A 23,864-nucleotide genomic window follows, 5' to 3' on the forward strand; every position below is an offset into this window, starting at 1 on the left:
AGTACTGCCATGTGATCCAGCAATTTCACTCTGGGTATTTACCCAAAGAAAATAAAAACAATAATTCTAAAAGATATATGCACTTCAATGTTCACTGCAGCATTATTTATAAGAGCCAAGATATGGAAGCAATCAAAGCACCCAGCAAAAGATGAATGGATTAAGAAGATGTGGTATGTGTATATACATGTATGTAATGGAATATTACTCAGTAATATTCTAAAAAAATGAAAAAAATAAAATTGCCACTGTGACATGGATGGATATAAAGAATATTATGCTAAGTGAAATACTCAAAGAGACAAATACTGCATGAACTCACTCATACGTAGAATCTAAAACACAAAACAAAATGAAACAAATCGAACAGACTCAACAAATGGGTGGTTGTCAGAAGGGAGGGATTTGGCAGGGTGGGGGCAGGCAATAGATGAGGGAAATATTTTAAAACTTCAGTTTTAAAATAAATAAGCCACAGAGATAAAAATACAGGATTAGGAATACAGTTAATAATGCTGTAACAACTTGATATGGGCACAGATGGTGACTAGACTTATTATTATGGTGGTCATTTCATAATGCACCCAAATGTCAAATCACTATGTAGTACTCCTGAAACTAACAATATTTTACATTAACTATACTTCAGTTAAACTACAGTAAAATAAAATAAAATAAAAATACCAAGAAAGGCACAGTAGTTAGGATTGAGTAGTCTTACCTTTTCTTTTGCCAAATATAAAAGTTGCACAGAAAGATTTCAGACGAGTACTTTTACTAATTTCAATTTTAAGTTGTATAATTAAATGTGCTGAGGTACACCAATAAAATGTCTTCTAAATAATTAAATACTAAATAAATTTCAAATGATCAATAATTCTATCAAATTCTTATTTCAAAGAAAGCCTTAAAAATGTGTTACAATATAAGGAAACGTGGAGTGAACTGTTCACTGAAGCATTTTTTTACGAGCAAAAAGGAAAATGGATTAAGAAAATACAGTAAATTCATACAATAGAATGTGAAAATGAGTTATAAAGAACTGAACTGTCCAAAAATCTGTAAATCTCAAAATGATGATTTGTTTGGCTTATGCTGAGTTTTAAAAGCTAATAGTATATATAACATCCACATGAACTTTTAAAACAGCTAAATTGAGATATAATGCACATCCCAATACAATTCACCATTTAAAGTGTACAATTCAATGTTTTTAGTATATTCACAGAATTGTGCAACTATCACCACTAATTTTAGAACATTTTCATCATCCTAAAAATAAATCCCTAACCATGGGAAATCACAACCCATTCTCCCCCTAGACAACCATTAATTTACTTTGTTTCTATACGTTTTTTGGACTTCACATATAAATGAAATCATATAACATACAGTCTTTTGTAACCGGCTTCTTTTACTTAGTATAATGTTTTCAAGGCTCATCCATGTTGAAGCATGTATCAGTACTTCACTTCTTTTTACAATATTGAATAATATTTCATTCTACAGATATACCTCATTTTATTTATCCGTTCACCAGCTGATGAACATTTGGGTGGGGTTTTCTTTGTGTTTTTTTTGGCTAAGTTTGAATAATGCAGTGCTGCTATGAACGTCTGTGTACAAGTTTTTGTGTGGATATATGTTTTCATGTATCTTTGGCATATACCTAGGAGAACTGCTGAGTTGTATGGTAACTGTTCAGTTTTTTTAGGAAATGGCAAACAGTTTTCCAAAGCAGCTGTATCATTTTACATTCTTACTAGCAATATATGAATGGTTCATATAAAACTAAAACTTTGTGTTTTAAAAAAACATTTAAAAGTATGCTCTATTCTTTAGATATACATATACAGACAGTAAATATATTAACATATGCACGAGAATGATAAACACCAAACTGGAGGTGGATGGGGAATTAAAACGATGTACACAGGGACTTAACTGTATTTGTAAACTTTTGTTTATTAAGTTGCAAAGTGAGTATGCAGAAATTCTTTATTTTATTCTCAGTATCTTTTTTGTGGTCAAATATTTCATGATCAAAATAAAAATTAAAATGTAAATTTTTAAAAAGCGTGGTCAAACTATAATAATTTAATTATTTAGCATGTTTACTCTAACTTTTACAATTTCAATATCAAGAGAGACAATACAATATTTTTCTACTAGTATAGAGAAGTGGGGATATAAAAACTAGCACTTTAGAAACATTTTCTTTATGCCTTTTCCCCTTTTAATAAATATATCCTATAATTTTAAATACAGACAAACCTGGGTACTATATACATATAAGGGTACTATTATCACTATGATAAGCTGGAAGGATGGTAGGAATCTAGAGTAGTTCCTTTTTTAAAGGCAAGGAATAGTAAAAGAAACCAAAAAAATAAACAGGCTTATTAGCAAACAGCTATACTTTGCAAGTAGGAAAGAAAAATACAGAATCCAGTTGACCTCAATTTAACACTGTTAACAAACTTTTAAAAATCATGCAAATTGCCTAACACAATTTAAGGATAAAAGGCAATTATTCTGACATATGTGATGAAATGAAAAGTCAGAGACTTTAGAAAAGTAATATATTTTTGCCTACCATAAGTTCTAGACTCAAGCACCAAGCTCTGTAGGCGGAAACATATCTACTCAGGCCCAGCTTCTTCCCTTGTACAAAGATGACTAACTCTTCTACAGGGAAAGTCAGACCAGGCTATATTTTTCAGAGGTTTAAAATGCTTAACTATTTCTTAATTACATATCTAATAATTCCAGTGAATTCAAAAGTACAGACAAGAAAAAAAAGAAAGCAAAAATCTTCTAATTCTACAAACCTCTTGGAAAACTATGATGCATATTTTCCCAGACTTCTTCCTATATATGTATATGGAAAAATAATAAAAATATGTGTAAAACTAAATAAAATAGGCTTATAAGTATAAGGTGTCCAAAGAGAGAACCCAAAAACTGATAACCACTTCCCTGCCAAATGAACAAGTTGAGAAACAAAACAAAGAATAAAATATCACTGTCATTACTAATAGAAGCTTTGGGTGTGCTGGACAAATGGGCTTGCTAATAGCCCCAGAGGTGTACGTGTTAGCACTAGACAGAAAAAGAGCTCTCCCTCAGGGCTGAACCCCTGCACAACTTATTCCATGAAGAAATCACTCAATGGCTGTGGAAAGACTAGCTAGCTGCTATGCTGACCAAGGGCATCAGTAGGGCCAGTTACTCCCTAATTTGCCAATCAGATAAGATACTGTGATCATACTAAATGTATCATTTCCTAACCTGCATTTCCACTTATAATAAACATCTCTCCATGTTCACAAATATATGTCTATACTAACATTTTTAATAGCTGCATGATGCACCACTGTATACAGTGTGGCCACAAAGTGCCTATACAAGCTAGTAAGAAGTCATCAGCAAACTATCATTTTAAATACATCAAGTACTCAGCCTCTCTTCTTTGATACACTTACTGTTACCATTCATATTGATGTCCCACATAGAATAAATACAATAATTAGAAGAGGTCAGGGGCTTCCCTGGTGGCGCAGTGGTTGAGAGTCCACCTGCCGATGCAGGGTACACGGGTTCGTGCCCCAGTCCAGAAAGATCCCACATGCGGCAGAGCGGCTGGGCCCGTGAGCCATGGCCGATAAGCCTGTGCATCCGGAGCCTGTGCTCCGCAATGGGAGAGGCCACAACAGTGAGAGGCCCGCGTACCGCAAAAAAAAAAAAAAAAAAAAAAAAAGAGGTCAGGACTTCATGCATAGGCCTTTCTGTAGATGTGTCATAGCATACACACTTAATCTTATCTACTGTCTGCCTCTGCCACTGTTACTCTTCCTCCACCCAATCCTCAGAAGGAATGTAGACTGCATTATGGCAGGAATTTTTTGTTTTGTTTTGTTCACTATTATTATTTCCAATTCATAAAACAGTATTTGGTGCACATAGCACGTGCTGAGTAAATATTTGTCAAATGAATGAATGAATGAATGATGCTCATTGCTCCTTCATATCCTATAACCCTGGTACAATGGCTGTAAAGTGGGAAACAATAGCAGAACTTCTGATTGTATGAACTCTAACAGCCTTTAAGAGGCCCCATGTGCCCCCAGTGAAGTCTGTGCAAACTTCTGGACCAGTTAAGAGCTTCACCGCTGAGCTGACATCAAGGGCTGCACAGGATCAAGCTTCAATAGCAACACCCTGTGGCAACAAAAGGCAACAGCACTAGGGGGCTTAAGAGGGAGGTTACAGTTCTCTGCTTGTTTACTAAAGAGGAATGACAATACCTCTGGGAATTTCAACAGGCAGACAAGGTAAGTGCGGAAGGGAATGCCTGAGAGGGAGGCAAAGGACTTCTTGTATAGTGATATATAGGTGACTAACTTTTTACCTTGAGTCTGAAGAACAAATCACATATATTACATATGACTTGCCAGCTTCATGCTCAACTCTTCTCTTTGCTTATAATAGATGGGGTTTTGTTTTTGCTGTACAGATTGATCTTTTTTTTAAATGTCATTTGGCAATGTTATAACTACCTGAGATTAAATATTCACCCATATATTTTTCTGTATATATATTATTTCTCATTTACAGGCAAATCCTTAGTCTTTCTGAAATTTCATTTGGCACATGGAGTGAGGCACGGATAGAAAAGTATTTTTATAAATTATTTTCAGTAGTTCCAAAATCTAAGAATCTATCCTTTCCTCTCTGATCTGAGAAGCCAGCATAATCAATTACCAAATTTTGCCAGTACATATGTGTATGAGTACAAATACACACACTCACACCCACTCATGCCCACCCCCCACATGCAAATGAGTCTGATTTTGGACCATCCAATAACCTACCTATTTCTGCTAGAACTCAACTTTTAATGATTACTTTTTCAATTTTGGCCATGTGATATATAATTAAATGTGAAGCCTTTTCAATACCCCTCAAAACCCTTCCAACAATTTCAAAAATATCTAAACAGAATTTTTTTTACTTGATGTAATTCTTATAGAAAATGGAAAAATCCTGACTTAAATACTCTATCCAGCATAGTTTACTTTCAACAAATATAGGACTCACAATTACTCTTTTCAAAGAGTATAAAATCTAAAGACTTTATGATGGCCTGGCAAAAAGGATTTCATTTTTCAAGTGAACGAAGTAACAGTTAAATTATGTACTTAGGAGTATTTTAAACTCCTGGAAAATTTTTAAATATTATAATTAAGGAACCATTCTTTTATAGCATGTCACTTTGCCCAGTGTTGGGGCCATATCTCACATTATCCTATGTCAAATTCATATAGGGGGAGAGAGTTAAAAGAGCCCTCCTGGGGCCTAAATGCTAAATTTCCAGTGTTTGGTGGGTGTAAGTTATAACATTTCATCACCAGGTTTTGTTTTGTTTTTTTAAATAAATTTATTTTATTTATTTATTTTTGGCTGCGTTGGGTCTTCGTTGCTGTGCGCGGGCTTTCTCTAGTTGCAGCGAGCGGGAGCTACTCTTCATTGCAGTGCGCAGGCTTCTCACTGCGGTGGCTTCTCTTGCTGCAGAGCACAGGCTCTAGGCATGTGGGCTTCAGTAGTTGTGGCTCGTGGGCTCTTGAGTGCAGGCTCAGTAGTTATGGCGCACAGGCTTAGTTGCTCTGTGGCATGTGGGATCTTCCCCGACCAGGGTTTGAACCCATGTCCCCTGCACTGGCAGGCAGATTCTTAACCGCTGCGCAACCAGAGAAGTCCAAGTCTACCCATAAAACTTTTAATAAAATAGGCTTCTTCAGTAATAAAAAATATATATTAACTATGAAAAACAAGAATGCCCAAAAGAGATCTTTAAAGCTTCTCCTACTATGTTTGAAAATAAAAACTCATGACTTCTCTGCTTTCAACCATGGCAGAATATCTGGTACCAGATTTGCTATTCTACCGAAAACAAGGATAAAACTGGCCAAAATATACAAAGCAACTGTGTTCAGGAAATTAATAACAAGCAGTGCACATCTGAGATCTTTGAGGGCAGGGAAATATGAAGTGAGCCTCTCGATGGCCCCAGTGTTCTGCCTGGGAACACTTTCCTGTCCCAACACAAGGAGGACTAGCTCAAATAAAGCAGCTAGGAGACAGAGAGCAGATTTCTGAGCACAGGGATTTAATCGTGGGTCCTCGTTGCTCAAGGGCTGTGCTATACACACCCACACCCACAACCACACGGGGTGAGGCTCTATGAGGTCTAGCACAGATCACCTACTATGAGGCTGAAAGGTTGTGCAATGCAAGGAGTCTTTTAAAGTTCCTGTTACGGACTGAATGTCTGTATCCCCACAAAATTCACACCTTGAAGCTCTAACCCCCAGCATTGCTGTAGTTGGAGACTAGATGCTAAAGAAGTAATTAAGGTTAAATGAGGTCATAAGGTCAAAGTCCTGATCCAAGAGAATTAGTGTCCTCATAGAAGACACACCAGAGCGCTCACTGTCTTTCCTCACATGTACAAAGATGAGGCCACGTGAGGACACAGTGAGAATGCAGCCACCTGCAACCCAAGGGGAGGGCCCTCACCAGACACCAACCCTGCTGGGACCTTGACCTTTGACTTCCAGTTGCCAGAATTGTGAGAAAGCAAATTTCTGTTGCTTGACTACCTAGTCTATGGTATTTTGCTATGGCAGCCCAAGCAGACTAATACTCCACCCAACTAGAGTAGAGAGAACATTTCAGGCTATCAGTTGAAACCCCGAAAGGCTACAATACCTTAGGAGTAAAGGTACCTGAGAAATTAGTACAAAATTGAAATAGGCCTACTTCACAAAGAAAACCAAGCCAGACAAAAACACAAAAGATTCTCCAATAATATAACTACCTGACAGAACAAAATTCAACACTCTTTTAAAGAAAGACAACGTAATCTAGCCTCCTTACAAAGAATAAGGAGTGACCAGCATAATATAAAAAAATCACTAGATGTCCAAAAAAGTGTCCCACAATCAAGATAAAAATAATCAATAAAAAAGACAGCATAATCCAAATGTTAGAATTAGCAAAAAAGTACTTTAAAGCAGGTATTATATATTTTTTTAAGAACTTAAAGCAAACGATGGTCATAAGTGAATAGATGATGAGTGCCCAGCAGAAACATAGAAACTATAAAAATAGAATAATATACCCTGAGAAAACCATAATTCAAAAAGAGACATGTACCACAGTGTTCACTGCAGCACTATTTACAACAGACAAGACATGGAACCAACCTAAATGTCTATCAAAAGATGAATGGATAAATAAGATGTGGCACACATATACAGTGGAAAATTACTCAGCCATAAAAAGAAACGAAACTGAGTTATCTGTAGTGACGTGGATAGACCTAGAGTCTATCATACAGAGTGAAGTAAGTCAGAGAGAGGAAAACAAATACCATATGCTAACGCATACATATGGAATCTAAAAAAAAAAAAAAGGTACTGATGAACCTGCAGGGCAGGAATAAAGACGTAGACATAGAGAATGGACTTGAGGACATGGCGGCAGGGGGGGTGGGTAGGAAGCTGGGGCAAAGTGAGAGTAGCATCAACATACATACACTACCGAATGTAAAACAGTTAGCTAGTGGGAAGCAGCAGCATAGCACAGGGAGATAACCTCGGTGTTTTGTGATGACCTAGAGGGGTGGGATAGGGAGGATGGGAGGGAGGCTCAAGAAGGAGGGGATATAGGGACATGGGTATGCATATGGCTGATTCACTTTGGTGCACAACAGAAACTAACACAGCATTGTGAAGCAATTATAGTCCAATAAAGATCTATTTTACAAAACTGGAATACCTAGAACTGAAGATACAACATCTCAACTAAAATATTTCACTAAATGGGCTTAAAACAGATTGAAGATTGCAGAAAGAATCAGTGGAGAAAACCTGCACAAGACTCTTAGATAGCCTCATCCACCAGAGGGCAGACAGCAGAAGGAAGAAGAACTACAATCCTGCAGCCTGTGGAACAAAAACCACATTCTCAAAAAGACAGACAAGATGAAAGGCAGAGGGCTATGTATCAGATGAAGGAACAAGATAAAATCCCAGGAAAACAACTAAATGGAGTGGAGACAGGAAACCTTCCAGAAAAAGAATTCAGAATAATAACAGTGAAGGTGATCCAGGACCTCGGAAAAAGAATGGAGACAAAGATCGAGAAGATGCAAGAAATGTTTAACAAAGATCTAGAAGAATTAAAGAACAAACAAACAGAAATGAACAACACAATAACTGAAATGAAAAATACACTAGAAGGACTCAATAGCAGAATGAGGCAGAAGAACAGATAAGTGACCTGGAAGACAGAATGGTGGAATTCACTACTGCGGAACAGAATAAAGAGAAAAGAATGAAAAGAAATAAAGACAGCCTGGGACTGTCTTTATTTATAAAATAAAGAGACCTCTGGGACAACATTAAACGCAACAACATTCGTATTATAGGGGTCCCAGAAGGAGAAGAGAGAGAGAAAGGACCTGAGAAAATATTTGAACAGATTATACTCGAAAGCTTCCCTAACACGGGAAACGAAATAGCCAACCAAGTCCAGGAAGCGCAGAGAGTCCCATACAGCATAAACCGAGGGAGAAACGCCGAGACACATAATAATCAAATTGGCAAAAATTAAAGACAAAGAAAAATTATTGAAAGCGGCAAGGGAAAAATGACAAATAACAAACAAAGGAACTCCCATAAGGTTAAGAGCTGATTTCTCAGCAGAAACTCTACAAGCCAGAAGCGAGTGCCATGATACACTTAAAGTGATGAAAGGGAAGAATCTACACCAAAGATTACTCTACTCTGCAAGGAACTCATTCAGATTCGATGGAGAAATCAAAAGCTTTACAGACAAGCAAAAGCTAAGAGAATTCAGCACCATCAAACCAGTTCTACAACAAATGCTAAAGAAACTTCTCTAAGTGGGAAACACAAGAGAAAAAAGGGACCTAGAAAAACAAACCCAAAACAACTAAGAAAGTGGTAATAGGAAGATACATATCAATAATTACCTTAAACGTGAATGGATTAAATGCTCCAACCAAAAGACACAGGCTTGCTGAATGGATACAAAAATAAGACCCATATATATGTTGTCTACAAGAGACCCACTTCAGACCTAGGGACACATTCAGACTCAAAGTGAGGGGATGGAAAAAGATATTCCATGCAAATGGAAATCAAAAGAAAGCTGGAGTAGCAATACTCATATCAGATAAAATAGACTTTAAAATAATGTTACAAGACAAAGAAGGACATTACATAATAATCAAGGAATCAATTCAAGAAGAAGATATAACAATTATAAATATATATGCATCCAACATAGGAGCACCTCAATACATAAGGCAACTGCTAACAGCTATAAAAGAGGAAATCGACAGTAACACAATAATAGCGGGGAATTTTTAACACCTCACTTAACCAATGGACAAATCATCCAAACAGAAAATTAGTAAGGAAACACAAGCTTTAAATGACACAATAGACCAGATAGATTTAATTGATATTTATAGGACATTCAATCCCAAAACAGCAGATTACACTTTCTTCTCAAGTGCACATGGAACATTCTCCAGGATAGATCACATCTTGGGTCACAAATCAAGCCTCAGTAAATTTAAGAAAATTGAAATCACATCGAGCATCTTTTCTGACCACAACACTATGAGATTAGAAATGAATTACAGGGATAAAAACGTAAAAAACACAAACACATGGAGGCTAAACAATACGTTACTAAATAACCAAGAGCTCACTGAAGAAATCAAAGATGAAACCAAAAAATACCGAGAGACATGATAATGAAAACACGACGATCCAAAACCTATGGGATGCAGCAAAAGCAGTTCTAACAGGGAAGTTTATAGCTATACAAGCTTACCTCAAGAAACAAGAAAAATCTCAAAAAAACAATCTAACCTTATACCTAAAGGAACTAGAGAAAGAATAAACAAAACCCAGAATTAGTAGAAGGTAAGAAATCATAAAGATCAGAGCTGAAATACATGAAACAGAAACAAAGAAAACAATAGCAAAGATCAATAAAACTAAAAGCTAGTTCTTTGAAAAGATAAACAAAACTGATAAACCATTAGCCAGACTCATCAAGAAAAAGAGGGAGAGGACTCAAATCAATCAAATTAGAAATGAAGAAAGAAAAGTTACAACAGACACTGCAGAAATACAAAGCATCCTAAGAGACTACTACAAGCACCTCTATGGCAATAAAATGGACAACCTGGAAGAAATGGACGAATTCTTAGAAATGTATAACCTTCCCAGACTGAACCAGGAAGAAATAGAATATATGAACAGACCAATCACAAGTAATGATATTGAAACTGTGATTAAATATCTTCCAGCAAACAAAAGTCCAGGACCAGATGGCTTCACAGTGAATTCTATCATTTAGAGAAGAGCTACCACCCATTCTTCTCGAACTCTTCCAAAAATTGCAGAGGAAGGAACTCTCTCAAACTCATTCTATGAGGCCACCATCACCCTGATACCAAAACCAGACAAAGATACTACAAAAAAAGAAAATTATAGACCAATATCACTGATGAATATAGATGCAAAATCCTCAACAAAATACTAGCACACAGAATCCAACAACACATTAAAAGGATCATACACCATGATCAAGTGGGATTTATCCCAGGGATGCAAGGATTCTTCAGTATATGCAAATCAATCAATGTGATACACCATGTTAACAAATTGAAGAAGAAAAACCATATATTCATCTCAACAGATGTAGAAAAGCTTTTGACAAAATTCAACACCCATTTATGATAAAAACTCTCCAAAAAGTGGGCACAGAGGGAACCTACCTCAACACAATAAAGACCATATACGACAAACCCACAGCAACATCATTCTCAATGGTGAAAAACTGAAAGCATTTCATCTAAGATCAGGAAAAAGACAAGGATGTCCACTCTCGCCTCTCTTATTCAACATAGTTTTGGAAGTCCTAGCCATGGCAATCAGAGAAGAAAAAGAAATAAAAGGAATACAAATTGGAAAAGAGGAAGTAAAACTGTCACTGTTTGCAGATGACATGATACTATACATAGAGAATCCTAAAGACACCACCAGAAAACTACTAGAGCTAATCAATGAATTTGTTAAAGCTGGAGGATACAAATTTAATGCACAGAAATCTCTTGCATTCCTATACACTAATGATGAAAAATCTGAAAGAGAAATTAAGGAAACACTCCCATTTACCATGGCAGCAAAAAGAATAAAATACCTAGGAATAAACCTACCTAAGGAGACAAAGAACCTGTATGCAGAAAATTGCAAGACACTGACGAAAGAAATTAAAGATGATACCAACAGTTGGAGAGATATACCATGTTCTTGGATTGGAAGGATCGATATTGTCAAAATGACTAAACTACCCAAAGCAATCTACAGATTCAATGCAATCCCTATCAAACTACCAATGCCATTCTTTACAGAACAAGAACAAAAAATCTTAAAATTCGTATGGAGACACAAAAGACCCCGAATAGCCAAAGCAGTCTTGCGGGAAAAAAAGAGAGCTGGAGGAATCAGACTCCTTGACTTCAGACTATACTACAAAGCTACAGTAAACAAGACAATATGGTACTGGCACAAAAACAGAAATATAGTTCAATGCAACAGGATAGAAAGCCCAGAGATAAACCCTCGCACCTATGGTCAACTAATCTATGACAATGGAGACAAGGATATACAGTGGAGAAAGACAGCCTCTTCAATAAGTGGTGCTGGGAAAACTGGACAGCTACATGTAAAAGAATGACATTAGAACACTCCCTAACATCACACACAAAAATAAACTCAAAATGGATTAGAGACCTAAATGTAAGACAGGACACTATAAAACTCTTAGAGGAAAACATAAGAACACTCTTTGACATAAATCACAGCAAGATCTTTTTTGATCCACCTCCTAGAGTAATGGAAATAAAAACAAAAATAAACAAATGGGAACTAATGAAACTTCAAAGCTTTTGCAAAGCAAAGGAAACTAGAAACAAGACGAAAAGACAACCCTCAGAATGGGAAAACATATTTGCAAACGAATCAATGGACAAAGGATTAATCTCCAAAATATATAAACAGCTCGTGCAGCTCAATATTAAAAAAGCAAACAACCCAATCAAAAAATGGGCAGAAGACCTAAATAGATATTTCTCCAAAGAGGGCATACAGATGGCCAAGAAGCACATGAAAAGCTGCTCAACGTCACTAATTATTAGAAATGCAAATCAAAACTACAATGAGGTATCACCTCACACCAGTTAGAATGGGCATCATCAGAAAATCTACAAACAACAAATGCTGGAGAGGGTGTGGAGAAAAGGGAACCCTCTTGCACTGTTGGTGGGAATGTAAATTGATACAGCCACTATGGAGAACAGTACAGAGGTTCCTTAAAAAACTAAAAATAGAATTACCATATGATCCAGCAATCCCACTACTGGACATATACCCAGAGAAAAACATCATTCAAAAAGACACGTGGGCTTCCCTGGTGGCGCAGTGGTTGAGAGTCCACCTGCCACTGCAGGGGACACAGGTTCGTGCCCCGGTCCGGGAGGATCCCACATGGCGCGGAGCGGCTAGGCCTGCGAGCCATGGCCGCTGAGTCTGCGCGTCCGGAGCCTGTGCTCCGCCATGGGAGAGGCCACAACAGTGAGAGGCCCGCGTACCGCAAAAAAAAAAAAAAAAAAGACACATGTATCCCAATGTTCACTGCAGCACTATTTGCAATAGCCAGGTCATGGAAGCAACCTAAATGCCCACTGACAGACGAATAGATAAAGAAGTTGTGGTACATATATACAATGGAATATTACTCAGCCATAAAAAGGAACGAAATTGAGTCATTTGTTGAGACATGGATGGATCTAGAGACTATCATACAGAGTGAAGTAAGTCAGAAAGAGAAAAACAAATATCATATATTAACACATGTATGTGGACCTAGAAAAATGGTACAGATGAACCGGTTTGCAGGGCAGAAGTTGAGACACAGATGTAGAGAACAAACGTATGGACACCAAGGGGGGAAGCAGTGGGGGGTGGTGGGGGTGGTGGTGTGCTGAATTGGGTGATTGGGATTGACATATATACACTGATGTGTATAAAATTGATGACTAATAAGAAACTGCTGTATTAAAAAAAAAAAGCCACATATACCCCAATGTTCATTGCAGCACTGTTTACAATAGCCAGGTCATGGAAGCAACCTAAATGCCCATCGACAGACAAATGGATAAAGAAGATGTGGTACGTATATACAAAGGAATATTACTCAGCCATAAAAGGGAATGAAATTGGGTCACTTGTAGAGATGTGGATGAATCTAGAGACTGTCTTACAGAGTGAAGTAAGCCAGAAAGAGAATAACAAATATCGCATATTAACGCATATATGTGGAACCTAGAAAAATGGTACAGATGAACCAGTTTGCAGGGCAGAAATTGAGACACAGATGTAGAGAACAAACGTATGGACATCAAGGGGGGACTCGGTGGGGGGTGGTGGGGGTGGTGTGATGAATTGGGCGATTGGGATTGACATGTATACACTGATGTGTATAAAATGGATACTAATAAGAACCTGCTGTACCAAAAAATAAATGAAAATTTTAAAAAAGTGATCCTTACTCAAAAGTTAATTTAGCATGGGAAAGGAAACACATAAGCACACTCTATGGTAAATTAAAATGACTACTCAGTGTTTGAAGAATGAATGAATGAGCAAGTGAATGAATGCAATTAAGTCAAAAGTCCTAATTGTCAACTACTATGGGATGTGCTCATATACAGTTTTGAGTAATGGAGGAAATGGCTGTCATTTGGTAAAAAAAGAAAGTTTCAGTATTATACAGTTAATATAACCTCAGATACAAATCTGAACATGTAAAAAAAGAAAAAAGTTAGTGAACATGAAGAAAAGTCAACAAAAGTTATCAAAATTGAAGAACAGAGAAAAAAGATTTAAGAAAACTGAAGAGTCTCAGTATATTAATTTTTTTAAACTTTCTATGTAACAAATGCAAATTAGTGGCTTAAAACACCACCCATTATTAGCTCATAGTTCTGTAGTTCAAAATCTAAGCAGGCTCAGTTGGGCTCTATGCTCAGGTTATTACAGACTTGTTGGGGAATTGTTGTTAATTAAGTAACACATGGTAACTAAATTCATGCATGTTGGAATTATGTAAAGTGAAGACTGCCTGTACATTAAAGCAGAGTTTAAATATTTCTTCAAATGTGCACAAAACTACCAACACCTAGAAATAATCTAGGACAATAGACTCAATGTGTTCTCTGAATACACTGTATTTGTATTAGATCAAACATAATAGCCAATCACATGGACATTAACAATCACAACATATAATTAAGACTATAACAGAAGGTAACAAAATTTTATTATAATTAGAATACTATATATCAATATCTTGGGCTATGACTAAAGCATTGCTTAGATCTTAGAGGAAAAATTACTTCTTATGTATTAATTTTAAACAATTACTTTTATACCTTAAAACTATAGTAGAAGAACAGGGGAAAACTGGCCCCCCCCCCAAAAAATTTATTTTTTCCAGAAGAAGAAATAAACTAGAAAATGGAAAGCAAGTAAATAAGTAAAATTCATTTTGGTATCTAACAGGAAACCACAGCTGACAGCTTTTACTTAAGATATAAAAATGCTTTTTCTTTGTACCAATTCATTATAAACTAAATAATTATTTGAAAATATAGAACAGCCAATTTTTTCTAGTTTATAAAACTTACATGTTTACACTATTAAAATAATACTTATTTGTTAATAAATTTCTAGACCACACAATTCTCCTGTAGTTAAATTTAAATTAAAATATTTAAATGCCCAATACTTCAAACTGACAGATTATAAATATTTCACTGCTTCTCTGACTCCAATGACAACAACCACACTTAGCATTTTAGAGTACTTGGGTTCAACATACATTTTCTCATTTAATCCTCCTCCTCATTTAATGCTTTGATTTGTTTGGGTAAAATTTTTATTGATACAAATCTTCAGTTTACTCTGGGGAAAACAGTAATATAAATTCTACTTTTCCTAAAATGAAAGCCTACTTACAGCTCTGAGTAATGAATGATAGGTAATAATTAATTAAAAAACAATAACAAGAATTTCCCTGGTGGCACAGTGGTTAAGAACCTGCCTGCCAATGCAGGGGACACGGGTTCGAGCCCTGGTTTGGGAAGATCCCACATGCCACGGAGCAACTAAGCCTCGTGCGCCACAATTACTGAGCCTGCATTCTAGAACCTGCGAGCCACAACTACTAAGCCCGTGTGCCACAACTACTGAAGCCTGCACGCCTAGAGCTCATGCTCCGCAACAAAGAGAAGACACCGCAATGAGAAGCCCGTACACTGCAATGAAGAGTAGCCCCCACTCACCGCAACTAAAGAAAGCCCGCACGCAGCAACGAAGACCCAACAAAGCCAAAAATTAATTAATTAATTAAAAAAGAAAAAAATAACAATAGTTTCAAAGTATTTTACATATGCTAAACTACTTACATTGAATCCAATGAAGATGCCCCATTTTATAGATGAGGAAACTGAGACAGAAAAGTAACTAGCACAAGATCATACAGATAGTAAATAGTAAAAGAAGGATTTCAGTCTAGGCAGTCTGGCTCAGGGCATATTTTCTATTAATCTGCCTCTTGGGTGCAATTTTTGTTCAAAACTGCTAAATTAACTCTTTCAACAAGTTAGTTTTCAGTTTCTCTATGCATGAACATTTTAAACATACTGAATAGGACAAATGCAAGATCAACTCTTGTTTATAAGAAAAGAATCAGACACAATGCCACGCTTAACTCCATTTACCGCATCATTTAATAACACAATGTACATATTTAAGAATTTCTTGCTCTGGTGGAATATAGAAGAGTGATTGCTACTCTTTTTTCATTTCACATGTTACCACCAACATTTGTGGGGGGACTAGGAAGAGTTTAGAGAGTTGGGCAGATAGGAAAAAGGAATAAACAAAATCAAAATCATCTTTTACTTCCTTCTAATATTGTAAATCATCTATTTAAAAGGTAAAAGGTCTAGAGCCAGCCTTTACATTCCTACAAGTTCACTTTCTTCTTGTCTGATACTCCCAAGATGCCCTCTGTAATCCTGTTCATTGAGAGCCATACCCCCTCCCAACTCCACAGAACAGGCATGCTCATTTCTACAAACACCCTTACATTATGGAACAGGGCAGAAGAATAAATGTGGTAAGTATAATTTCTATTTTAACAGACCTATCTGGAAGCTTCACGTTTAAGACACAATAATAGCTGGGGAAAAGGAAAAATGAATCTCAAAGTAGCCACTAACACGCCAAAACATCACAGATGGAGAATCAAAAGCAGTTAGGTTGGGCAGATGACCACATAACCTCCGCAGACTGAGGAAACCATTATGCACATGTGGAGTACACACGTCACCCATTAACACTGAAGACCCACCTTCTCTATTCCCAGCTCTGAAACTTACATACTAGCTTAAGGTTGCTAGGTAGTTCACCTCAGCTCTGATTCAAATCTGAATCCACGTTCTCATCTGTAAAATGGAAATTAAAATGGCTGCCATGCTTAAAAGAGGAGTTGTGAAAATTAAGTGAAAAGAAAAATGGGTGAGAAACTTAAACAGATATTTCAAAAAAGAGGATATTAATTTAGTGAATAACTATATTAAAGATTAGATAAATAAATACTTATTAAAGCCACAAAGAGATGCCACTAGAATGGCTAAAATTCTTAAAATTACACCACCATGTATGAACAAATTTTTTATATGAAATTGAAGTAATATGAGCTAAAAATAAGTAGGTGGCAGCTTCAAAATGTCAATAATTTTCAGGGGGCAATGTCTGATATCTGTCATATAGACCTTCTTAGGTTCAATCCCTATACTCAATACAAACATTTATTCACTATCAAGTAAAGTTACAGAGCCTAATAAGGCAATAATATATTTTTTTTAAAAAGTTCTTTCCCTTTACCTTCCACTTCAAGGGACAGTAGTAGTATGTGTATATTTACTTGTAGAAAAATCATCCTCTTGCTCTCTTACCTAACTTTACAATTACACTTGACCCTTGAATAACATGGGTTTTAACTGCAGAGATCCACTTAATATGCAGATTTTTTTAAATAACTATATTGGAAAATTTTTGGAGATTTGTAACAATTAGAAAAAACTTGCAGACAAACCGGGTAGCCTAGAAATATCAAAAAAATTAAGAAAAAAGTATGTCATGAATTGTATAAAATATATGTAGATATACACATAACATGCAAAACATGTTAACTGACTGTTATCGGTAAGGCTTCCAGTCAACAGTAGGCTATTAGTAGTTAAGTTTTGGGGGAGTCACAAAAGTTATCACAAAAGTTAATACATGGATTTTCAACTGTGCAGGGGGTCAGCACCCTTAACCCCCCGAGTTGTTCAAGGGTCAACTATATAATCTAAGTAAGATTAGAACTAAACATTATTATCAGGAAATAAAAACTGTATTATTAAATATCAACATCATCAGTGCATATGAATCAAAAACATAAACTACAATGTCTTCTCAAATCCTAAAAGAACATAAAAGAAATTCCCTTTTATGATTTTACTAATCTGATAATAAACCCATATGAAAGAAAAAAGGCCAAAACCAGCTAAGAGTATCAAAATGAAGAAAAACAAGACAGGGGGCTTGCCCTACCACCTATAAAGGCCAATGACATTAGAATGTGGTACTGGTACAGATAGATAAAGAGAACAGTGTAGAACAGAAAGCACAGACACAGACCTCATACGAGAAAAGGGATTTACTATATGAAGGAGAAAGTACTCCAAACTAGTGGGGGAAGGATAGATAATTCAATAAATGGTGATTAGGCAACTGACAATTGTCTATTGTGAATTGACTATCCAATCAAATCTCTCCTTAGACCTTACATAAAGACCAAGTCTAGGTGGACTAAAGACCTAACTGTGAAAATCAAAACTTCAATAAAACTTTCAGAAGAAAATATAACAAGATCCTTATAGACTCAAGGAGGAGAGAATGCTTTTCTTGAACAAGAAAAATAAAATCAAGAGAGAAAGACAATATTACTAAACCGAAACTTCAATCTTCTTAATAGTAAAAGGCAGCACAAACAAAAAGAAGACAAGGATATATATTTGCAATTCACATAAACAACAAAAGATTAGTAGAGAACGCATGTGAAACTTTAAAAATCAATAAGAAAAAATAATCCAACAGAATAATAAGTACATGAAAGTAATGAGCAGGCAATTTATACAAAAAGAAAACAGACTGGCCAAGAGACATATGAAAAGATGCTCAACTGCACTGAAGCTGAAATAAATTGAAAACAATGCCCTATTTCACACCCATCAAATTGGCGTAAATTTTAAAATCTGACAATACCCAGCATTAGTGAGACTGTGGAACAACAGGGACTTCACTTCCACTGCTGGTGGGAGTAAAATCTCCCACAAACACTTAGAAGAACAATTCTGTATTATTTAACATTTTGCAACTTTGCACTATATGCATTTTTAAAAAAGAATTCCTCTTCAAGATACAATCCCTTGAGAATTTCTCACTCTTGTGAAGAAGAAAACGTGGATAATAACTTTCACTGCAGTGTTGTCTGTAACAGCAAAAAACCGCAAAAAACTTCATGTTCATTAATAGGAGAATGGGTTAAAAAAATGTGGGATATCACATAGCTCTTAAAATTAATGAACTAAATAAAGCTACAAACATCAACATGAATAACTCTCACAAAAAATGCTAAATGGCAAGCTGCAAATGACTACAGAGAATATTATTTTTTATGAAGTTTAAAAACATGCAAAACAATACATATAGTATATTTATATGTATAGTATATATTATAAAATAGACTTTTTAAAAATCTTTTTAGAGTGTTTAACTCTGAGAAGAGAGGAATAAGAATAGTATCAGGTAGCTAATAAATAAAATAATTTCCACTGTATCTTGAATGTTTTCTTTAAAACAAAAAAAGAATGAAGTGTGGCAAAATGTTAGGACTTGACAGAGGTGACTGACAGGAATAGGAGTTTACGTTATATTCTGTACTTTATGCTAAAAATTTTTCATCGTTTAAAAAATTACAAAATATATTAATTAAAAATTTTAACTATTTTAATTAGGACTAGGTATTAGACTTTTTGGTACCATGTAAGCAAAAGAAAGTATAGGAAAAAAACTGGCTGTTACAGCTGTCATTCTCACCTAAAACCAAAATTTTTTTAATTTTAATGTTTTGCAACAACCTCATGTGTTCAAGAATTGCCTTAATGACTATGTAAATGTAATATATTTAAATGTATAAAGTAAATTTGTATTACCAGAGTGCCATCAATATCTATTTTTATATTAGGGTTTCTTGTAAAATTTCATTGGAGAAAATGATTCCATTACCAAAAACTCCAAGCTACTCACTGTCAAGTTATTTGACCGCAACACAAGCCAAAGACATAGCAATACACGCACTCAAATTTTACTTGGAAAAGTCTCCTTTTAAGATAAAGTTCATACTTCAATCCACTGTGTGAAAAGAGTTTTTGTAGAAGTAGAATTTGAGCTCAGCTCTGTGGGACACAAGTAAGTTTATCTTTAAGGAAGGAGATACCAAGTATTGCTGAAAAAAGCAAAAATCTATCAGTGAATAGTAGTAAACAGCAAAGAGACAGAAACTGGCAAGAAAGATTGCCTGGCTTGAGTAAGGAGAAAAAAGACATGCAAATAAGAACTGGAGTTACGGAGCAGAACAGACAGCCGTGACTCAGGAATCAATGTCATGAGACTGGAAAAATCGGTACAGAACGTAAGGAAATGACATCTGCCCTTTTAACACTACCACTAAATCTTCCTATTGTGGCTCTGTCCTTCATGTTTTGCTTTCTCCTTGGAGTCTCCTAAAAAGGCTGCCCCAAACAGGCTCTCTGCCTTAGGAAACCTACACTCCCCTTCAAGATAAGAATCAGGGCCGGGGTGAGGGGGGATGTGTGTGGATATTTTCTTTTTTTCTCAGCACAGCTTCAAAGGAATTTTATTCAACAAAACAAACAATAAACCCATATTAGAAGAAATCCAATAAATATTTAAAGAGCTCTAATGCTACCATACCTAGCATACCTTTCAGGATTTGTAGGTTCTGACTCCAAGAAAAAAAACTACGAACTTGCCAGAGTTCCTTACCTCTTAGCCTTTGGCCGGCTACCATTTGACAAGCCATATACCATCATCAACTTATGAGTGCCTTCCTAGACATCTTGAGTCACTACAGCCTTTTCTCAGAGTCTCAGGGTCTGAGAAAAGGATTTCTTCCCCATATGAATGATGTCAGAAACACTGTTCACCCTCTGATGAGACTGCATCGACCAAAGGAATGTAGTTTCAACTTTACAGTTAATTATAAAATGACCAAACCATACATATAGTAAGAGATGGTCACTTCCTGCAGGTGTAAGTGCTATCAGGAAAGCAGGGGAAGTGTCAGAGGATAGTGTCAACACTTTTACAAATAAAGTGTCTGCCTGAAGGTCCTTGTCTTCTCTTCAGGGAAGATGATTGTTTTAAATAGAGGGAGAATGTAAAGCATCTCCTGTATTTCTAGTATCATAATACGGTGTGAAAAATACAATTATTTTTTTATGTGTGTATGAGTCCTCCATTAGATTGAGAATTCCTTGAGGGAACCCAGTTTATTTATTAAATTTGTGCCCCCAAAGTCTGACACACACTGTCTGATGCACAGTAATCACTCAATGCCTGTTTGTTGAATGAAAGGTAAACAAAGCTACGACAAAAAAGAAACAATGGTAATAAAAATCTGACTGAATCAAAGAAAGATGAAAGGGACAATAACACTGCAAAGGAACATTCCTGTGGGCATCTCAAGTTAAACAATGACTTGATCGTCATATTACTTAACTACTGTATTTCAAATTAACAGGGGCTTTAAGTTTTGAAAGGTGCAATATATAATTTTTCTTCTATAATAGACGTATAAAGCCAATTTGAAATCCTTAGTATTTCATGCCACTTTTTCTATTAATTCCAACCACTTGCCTCAAAGAGGTTACAATCAAACTTTCTATTTTATCTTTAAACTGCCTTTTGGAAACTGACTTCAGTCAGTCATACCTGTGTTAACAAGTAAGTACTTGAAGCTTTGGCTGATGGCACTGCCCATGAAATAATCTATACACAGTATTTTTTTTTTTTTTTTTTGTCTGAACAGCAGTGCTTCTTTTACTACAGTGGAACTGTGATCCACTAAACCATGTAGGGAACCTCAGGAGACACTGAGGGGGAGGTTTAGAAAAGCAACTTGGCTTACTTTCACCAGAGAAGCTGTCAATCAGAAAACAATGGGCTTCCAGGAAAGATCTCCCTTGAAGAGTTCCACAGCTGTTAAGTTTGAAAATCATTTGTCTTATTCTATTTTGCCTTTTTTTCCCACTATGACAAAATGAAAGTCTTCACAACAATAAAAAGTGAAGGTCTCACTGCAGCAAAGGAAGACATCATTAGGTGTTCCAAAAGCAGACGCTGTGAGCCTCAACATTATGTTTCCTAGATTTACAGCAGTCACCAATGTTAAACTACCAAGAAAAAAGTTGAATGAAATTATGGAAATACATATTTGAAGACTATCTAAGGGCCAAAATCTATAAAGTTTTTTAGCTCTCTGTGATAGGAAGGTACTTATACATCATATTTGACTTCTGAACACACTTTTGGAATCACATAATATACCAAAATAGGGCACTTTCTAGACTTTACCCATAATTAGAAAATTGTAACTATGAAACAGGTGCAATATTCTGTATAACTGGCAATTTGCAGCCATGCGTTTTTTTCATTCGACTAAATCCTAAAACTCTACCTAGAATTGACTACTGCTACCAAAATATTTACCTTAGTCAGCTTGGTTTACTGTTTTTCTAAAGCCACAAGTTAAGTTCTCATACCCAATCCATCTTTTTCTCACTCCATAGTCACTGACGACCCCCCAAGAAGTAAAACAGGTGTTCTGGACTGTTTTGAAATCCTGGGGTTTTCCTTTTCATACTCTAAGGCAGAACACCTTATAGCACTTGCACTATCCATGGATAGAGTAACACTTCCAACTATCATAAGTAAGTCCTGAAGCCGTGCGATCAGGGATTGGACGCATCTATATATAAGCGAGATAAAATAGGTTCTTCCTATTGAACCGGGGCAAGTTGAAGTCTCTAAGTGCTGAGGTGCCCTAGACAACAGGGTCTGCTGCATCACTTTTAACCGCGGGGACGGGGAGTGGGGAGGGGGGGACACAAGACTCAGCCAGTTCTAGAGGGAGCTGGAAGTTCTGTGTCATCAACTCAGCAATTGCTCAATTAGTCCAGTCTCCAGAGAACCCCAGGCTCCTCCCTATTCCTGTGCCTGGCGAGGGGAACGGTCCTCTTTCGGGGTCTCCAACCTCAGGTGGGCTGGAGACACTCCCCAGGCAGCTAGGGACGCGCCGAGGTTGCCCCCAGAAAAATCCCGGCTGCCAGGCAGCGGCGACGCCGCACCCTCCTCCCCCTTTGCTAGGCTCTCCAGTCCCCGGAGTCGCCACCGCCCACTTTCTAGCACAACAAACAACGGCTTGGGGCCCAGGCCCAGCACTTACCCACATCTTGCTCGAAGTGGTTGGCGGCGAACAGAGGCATCTCGCCGGCGCCCGAGCCCTAGTTGCTGCGGTCAGGCTGAGGCTCGGCAGCTGCTCCGGGATAGGGGACCCACGGCCGCGGCTTCCTAGACGGCTCGGCTCCAGTCGCGTCCGGCACTTCCGCCACCGCACCTGGCCCACTCCTGCCTGACGGACCAGCTCCCGGCCCGCGCTCCGCCCTCGCGCTCCGCCCCGACCTCTCCTCCCGGTATGAGGTCCCACCAGCGGCGGGCATCTTCACAGCGGCCCTGTAGCCGTCGCCCTCCGGGAGGAGGCGGCAGCCCTGATCCAAAGCCCGCGTAGGGGTCAGGCGGCCGCCGAGGCCACCTTTCCATCGCTAGGACCCCGGCAAGCCATGGAGCGGGGGACCTTCAGGGCCGGAAGTTGTCGAGCCTATAACTTGGCGACGCCAGAGGACCGGAAGCTGCAATGCCGGCGGCAGTTCTGCAGGGGGCGAGGTGGTCTGGGATTCCCCGCGTAAGGCTGCTGGTTCCGACGGCCAAGTTCTCTCCAATTTAGCTCCTTCCTAAGCTATGGGCTAGTCCCACGCGGCCGAGGGCCCGCGGCCACGTTTGCGTCACAGTCCCGTTGCCCTGGAAACGGTTGGAGCCTCACTGGTTTTGAGAGTCAGCGAAGGGTTTGGCTCCGCTCCTGGCGCTACACTCTCCTCGGCGCCTAAACCCCGCCGGAATAACCACCGTGGAAAGCGGGACTCCTCACTTTTCGCTTTTCATCATGCTCTTACCCTGAAAACACTGCTCGACTCTGGGAATCCAGGGACGAATGAGGCACAGTCCCTGCCTTCAAGTTGCTGACAGTTTTATGGGGACAGTGTATAGCGTATACATGACAGTACATGACGGTCCTGATATACAATTGGGGTCACAAACTCAAATTCCCATCGGAGGCAGCCAGGTACTGAAATGAGTGTGAAGGTGCAAGCACCCTTCCCACCCACACGCTCCCAAACCCTCTTAACCCTGTTTTATTTTTCTATGGCATTTATCACT

General features: G+C 37.6%; 1 protein-coding gene across 3 annotated transcripts in view; it reads right to left on the bottom strand.

Moving 5' to 3' along the window:
* The window catches only part of STAM2 (signal transducing adaptor molecule 2), a gene marked incomplete at its 5' end in the record, with an annotated part of 48,798 nt that extends 25,928 nt beyond the window's left edge, over window positions 1–22,870 (bottom strand). For 2 of the 3 annotated variants that reach the window (XM_079709967.1, XM_079709966.1), the window contains one exon: window positions 22,816–22,855. In XM_079709967.1, the coding sequence (XP_079566093.1) occupies window positions 22,816–22,855 (40 nt within the window). Of the gene's footprint in view, window positions 1–22,815 lie in introns of all 3 variants that reach the window. The other variant, XM_079709965.1, reaches the window with a different exon arrangement.
* Window positions 22,871–23,864: the final 994 nt, after the last annotated feature.

The sequence above is a fragment of the Hyperoodon ampullatus genome (genome assembly GCF_949752795.1).
Source record: "Hyperoodon ampullatus genome assembly, chromosome: 8".
Lineage (NCBI taxonomy): Eukaryota > Metazoa > Chordata > Mammalia > Artiodactyla > Ziphiidae > Hyperoodon > Hyperoodon ampullatus.